Below are 5,738 nucleotides of genomic sequence, written 5' to 3'. Positions count from 1 at the left end.
GGTGCTAATCCCACCGCTTAAACAACGGCACCAAAACAACGGCACATCTCTCTCTCTCTCTCTCTCGTATGAACTCGAATGGTTTTGACAAAAAAATAAAAAAATATATATGAACTCTAATGGTTATACCAGGTTCGGTTTTGGCACCGTTAGTCCGTTATGGGACATGGTTTTGCAACGTTAGCGTCCTTGGTTTTATAGTTTACTACCTTTACATTCTCAGATTGTCCTGGATTTCAACCATTATTACAAGATTGACCTGCATTCAAATTACCAAATCACCCACTTCAATTTTTTTTAGAGACCAGTACACTCTCTCCCCCTTCTGGCTTATAGTCCCTAGTTTCTACTTGGATCACGCACCCTGAGTATAACTATAAATGCCTTGTGCCTGTTTTGGTTCTTTATATGTTTTAAAAAATGGAGAAAACCATTGAAGCTCTAGATTTAATCCAATGCAACTGAAACCAATTTATTTGAAGCAATATTATTTGCTTTTACCTGAATGTATGATTGATAGAGAATTGAATATACGATCTCTGAAATAAAAATCACATTTATGTTGATACCCCGGCTTATGTGTGTTCTTATTGGACCCAAGCTAGTACAGAAGCTACGCGACCAGGTAACGATTTCTTGCCCATAAAAAAAATACGTATTACTTAATTGATATGAGAATTAAAATTAAGATCATGTCATCACTTAATTGATATGAGAATTAAAATTAAGATCATGTCATCATTATAGTATTCTCCAAATCACATGTCACATTAGCAAAGCTTCTTTCTAAAAATGCTCTCCATAACTAAATGAAAGTTACCTTTCAAAATATCTCCAAGGCCTACATGCATCATTTTTGTCAAAGTTATCTTCCAGCTTTTATATGAAACATGCTGGTTTTTATTTGTGATTTTTACATGAGCTTAATGAGTTGCAATTCTTGGATTACGGTGTAAAAGAAGCATGAGTTGATTGCAAATCCAAACATGTCATTAAATTTTTTTTTAAGTGTAGGTGTGAAATTATTAAAAAAAAAAAAAAAACATTATATTAGGAGATTAAGCCACCCTGTTAAACATATATATAAATTTCATATAAAATTAGTTTTGTGCAATCTGCAGAATGAATCCATTTGAAGATCTCTTGCATAATTTTCAATAGAATCATAATAAATTAACTTGATCTTACAATCCTAAGTATAGGAAATATTAGTCACACCATACAGTTCGACATTTTAAACCATATAAAATTCATAATTATTTCCCTTAATGCATGTCAAATTCTCACGCTTATAACGTGTATGTTGTACGTAGTATTTTTATTCTTAGATTTCATAGTAATAAAGTTGTAAACTTAAGGGAAAAAGATCCCTAAAGAGGTAGTGTGGAGTTGATTATCCGCATCATATTACGTACTAACCATGTGGGTTTCACACTGACACACTTTCTCCTGTCTAACCATATGGATATTCTATTGATGAAATCACTTCTCACACAATGATTGGTGATGTGTGGGACATTCTCCCCACACGAACTGTATGGAAAACCCTTGCAATACTAAAGTAAGCTTGTCAAATTAAAACCCTAAGATGAAAATTAGCAAGTCAAATGGTTTGGGAGGTTATACATCATCAACTTGAAATGTTTCTTGTAAGAGTATAGAACCATGTCTTATTTTATCTAAACCTAGTTTTACCAACTCTGATTAATGTCTAAATTAGATTGTCATCATATCAAAATTTGAAATCTTCTACCTAATATGTTATTTATCCGAATTTTTTTTTTGACGAAATGATTTATTAACTAAAAGATCCCACCACCCCCAAAAAAAGATATGCCATATTGTACTAACTTGATGCAACATCATGAAAAAGATAAGGAAAAAAGAACTCTGTCCGGGAGTGTAGCCTACGCCAGCACTCCCATGAGTCTATCTCTTTTCTCCCCATATGAAAAGAAACCTCTGCCCCCTTGTTTTGAGGAGGAGAGATATAGACACATAAGAGTGCTAGCATAGGCATACTCCCGAACAGAAAACTGCTTCCCAAAAGATAAAAAGACCCAAACTTCAAGTAATTCTATATCATATTTTGAGGACAAGTAATTTTTTTTTTTTAAATTAACAATAAGACTTTATATTCGTTTATTCATAATCTCATGTAAGCAAAATACTTTTTTTTTTTTTGGGTGGAAATGTAAGCAAAATACTTGATACTAAAGCAAAGGATATTTCTCGTTAGTACCATATAATTTCATCTAAGAAAATATAAGGTCAGTGTTCATCCCTACACACGTGGGGGCATTGAAAACGGGTGCATTAGCATCGTGGGGGCAAAATATCCGCCTTTCAAAGGAACGGAGTAATCATTTCGCTCTCTATATCTGGACGTGGAGAATACACTCCCCACTGTGCACTTTCTTCCTTTTTTTCTCAAATCGCCCAAAGCGTATTGTGGCACAATCGCACTGAAAAAAAAAGTCATTGCGACATAATGGAGAATTTGGATCCTCTACTGTCGAGCTGCATGGTAGGATCATGATGCCCTGACACGGGACTGTGCACAATGATCGCCTTACCCCTGCCCAAACGCCTTGCCCAAATGAGAATAAGGCGATAATTGCACGCAGCCCCGTGTTAGCATGATCCTGCCTGATAGCTCGGCAATAGAAGATCTGGATCTATAACGGAAGCCTCCTTCGCAAACCTTTCCACTAGATGCCACTCGGGGGTGTTTCTTGAGAAGCCTAGAATCAAATGCACAATAAACAGCGAAGTACCCTTTTCTGGGCCCCACCATAGTTTCAATGTCCACGTGGCGATAATTACGTCACCTCTCTTCTTTACTTCATGGTCTCTTCGTGACGCGTGGAAAGTCTGTCCCTCCAATCCAAGGAAGCACAGTAACACTCCACCTGGACACTTGAAAGCCGTCGCACCGGCGGTGCGGCCTTCCAGTAAGTCACACACACTCACGTGCTCAACTCCCACGCGCGTGAACCTTCAAACGCCGTTATCTAACGCCCGTCATCTAAGTAACGGAGCCCTCACACCTATATAATGCAAAACCTTTCAAACAGAAATTCTTCGAACACTACCTTTCTCCTAAAGGTCCCAAGGGCTTCCCCTCTCTCTCTCTCTCTCTCTCTATAGGATCCACGATGAAAGCTGTTCTTTTAAGGACCTGTTCGGCACCGGTTCGATCATCCCTGGTCCCCGGTTCACCGAAGATCTCTTTCTCCGGCACAGTCCAAGATTCCGTTACCGCTGCACTTTTCTCCGGCGAAAACAAGTTGTCTCCGTCATCGCCGTCGCTGCATTTGCAGATCAAAGAAGAAGGTTTAAAGAGTATCCGGCGAGCGAAGTCGGAATCTGACTTTGCATGCTCAATTAAGAAAGATTCCGACGGGTTTTATAAGTTGACTTCTGCCGGATATCGGTCTTTTCCGGCGATGATTCCGGAGGAAGAAGAGTTGGATTTCGTTGGCGGCGGTGCCGGAAAAGGTAAACTGATCGGCGGAGGGAAAGGCGGCGCTGGTGGTGGTGGTGATGGTTTTGGCACCGGAGGTAGTGCAGATCAGAGCAAGATCGATGCTTATTATCAAAAGATGTTGAAAGCAAATCCTGGAGATCCACTTCTTTTAAGGAATTATGGACAGTTCTTGCATCAGGTACTAAAAACGATCAATCGAAGCTAGAGTTTTTTGAAAATTAATCGATTTTCTAGTTTAATTTAGGTTGACGTTTGATTTGTTTTGTTTGATAGGTGGAGAAAGACGCAGTGAGAGCTGAAGAGTACTATGGAAGAGCGATATTAGCAAATCAAGGAGACGGTGAAGTGTTGTCTCTGTACGGGAAATTAATCTGGGAAACGCATAGAGATGAAGACAGAGCCAACTCTTACTTCGAGCAGGCGGTTCAAGCTTCCCCTAATGACTGGTACAAACACAAAGAACTCTTTATCTTTTCAAAATACTCAGAATAACAAACTCTCAGGCATTTTAATTATAACTATTATTTTTAAACTTTTGGGTTTTTTGGGTTGTTTATTGCAGCTATGTGATGGGATCATACGCTCACTTCCTGTGGGATGCAGATGAAGACGAAGAAGAAGGAGGAGAAAAAATTAGAGCAGCATCAGCAGCAGCACCTTTGGTGGAGGCCTTTTGACTTTAATCATCCGGCCTCTCTCTCTCTTTCTCTCTCTCAATTCTACCACTTACTAACTAACGATGATTAACCATGATTAATAACCCAGTAATAAACAAAGAGGTCTGTTAATTAAGAGAACTGTATGTAGATTAGTCAGGTTAAATTACAGAGGGAGAGAGAGAGAGAGAGAATAAGTAATAAAAAATGTCAAGTTTTGTAAGTATTTTCAGCTTTACTAATAAAGACACTGCTAGCAAGTCGATTCTCATCTCCACGAACTTACCTTTTCTTTAACTCTTTGGACAATTCAGATCCTCTAGGGCGTGCTGTCCGTTGCGGTTTGAACGGGACATAAACTACAGCATAATGACCGTTTTACCTCTGCTCGGACAAGTCTCTGTGGATAGATAGATAGATAGATCATAATCTGCGTGGGGGTAGGGCATTAATTAATTTTTTCTTAAACCGCGGGGGACAGTTTTCCTCTCCCTGTAACCCTCTGTTTCTCCGCTTGGGTAATAGAGGGAGTGGTGAGATCCAATGAACCCAAACTAACTTTCACGGAGGAGTCCCAATACTGTGTTGAGATCTCAAACATAACATGAGACTAGGGGTGTAAATGAATAGTCAAAATCCGTTTTCGTGTCCGTGTCCGTATCCGTTTAGCGCTATCTGAATCCATCCGAAAGCTAAACGGATATGGATACGAATAGACTATAGCTATCCGAAAAGTTATATTTACATGTAAATAGATAAAATATCCGATCCGTATCCGTGTCCGTGTCCGCTTAGCATTATCCGAATCCGTCCGAAAGCTAATCGGATACAGATGCGGATATAGCACTATCCGAGTCGAATCTGATCCGTTTACATCCCTACATGAGACCCCTTAGCCGCCTTCAAGGCCTCAACTGACTCAATAGTTAAGGTAAGTTTTTTAAGCAAGGTTTAATATTTTGGTTTAATTTCGATGATTCCGATCTGATTTTTTAAAACCCAAAATTTCAGTGACAAATTTTTTTTTTTTGCATGTTTCAGGGTGCTTTCACAGTTTATGCTTCTCGGGTTTCTAGCTGTCGGATAATACAAGGGGATCCAAGACTCCCATGTGATTTGAAGATCGAGAATGAATTGATTTCACTCCCATGATTTCCCAACACAAACATGGGCTAGTGAAATGAATCCATTTTCGCATTTTTTTTTTTTGGGTTATGTTTCATTTAATTTTAATTTTTTTTTGATAATTTCTTAAATCTACTAGATAAGAACAAAAATTAAAAGGTAAGTAGGTTTACATCCACTACTTTTCATTTTAAAAAGATTTACCCAATCCCCAAAGTTAGTTAAGACTCATGCCATGTTCGAATAAAATAAAAGTCTACCTAAAAATGAATGAAATAAAAGTAAACTTCTAAAATTGATTCAAAAATCTATTTTATTATTAAACCACGATGGGAAAAATAAGAGAGAAGAGGCGTGCAACTTTCTCTACCTTTTTATTTATTTATTTCCTTTTAATTATTTCTCTTACTTTTGTTCTTTATTTTAAATTTTTTTTTAATGATCGAGTTTCCTTTCACCAACTATGA

General features: G+C 38.0%; 1 protein-coding gene across 1 annotated transcript; it reads left to right on the top strand.

The window, feature by feature from the left end:
* The first annotated feature begins 3,113 nt into the window (after positions 1 to 3,113).
* Positions 3,114 to 4,199, top strand: LOC122664859. The gene is made up of 3 exons (XM_043860886.1): positions 3,114 to 3,668; positions 3,764 to 3,936; positions 4,053 to 4,199. Exons 1-3 carry the CDS (start codon positions 3,159 to 3,161, stop codon positions 4,165 to 4,167), a joined length of 798 nt encoding a protein of 265 aa, XP_043716821.1. The 5' UTR covers positions 3,114 to 3,158; the 3' UTR covers positions 4,168 to 4,199.
* The last annotated feature ends 1,539 nt before the right edge of the window (positions 4,200 to 5,738 follow it).

This window comes from Telopea speciosissima, chromosome 6 (genome assembly GCF_018873765.1).
Source record: "Telopea speciosissima isolate NSW1024214 ecotype Mountain lineage chromosome 6, Tspe_v1, whole genome shotgun sequence".
Taxonomy (NCBI): domain Eukaryota; kingdom Viridiplantae; phylum Streptophyta; class Magnoliopsida; order Proteales; family Proteaceae; genus Telopea; species Telopea speciosissima.
The sequence above is the reverse complement of the archived record's forward strand: the minus strand, read 5'-3'. Positions and strand labels throughout refer to the sequence as shown.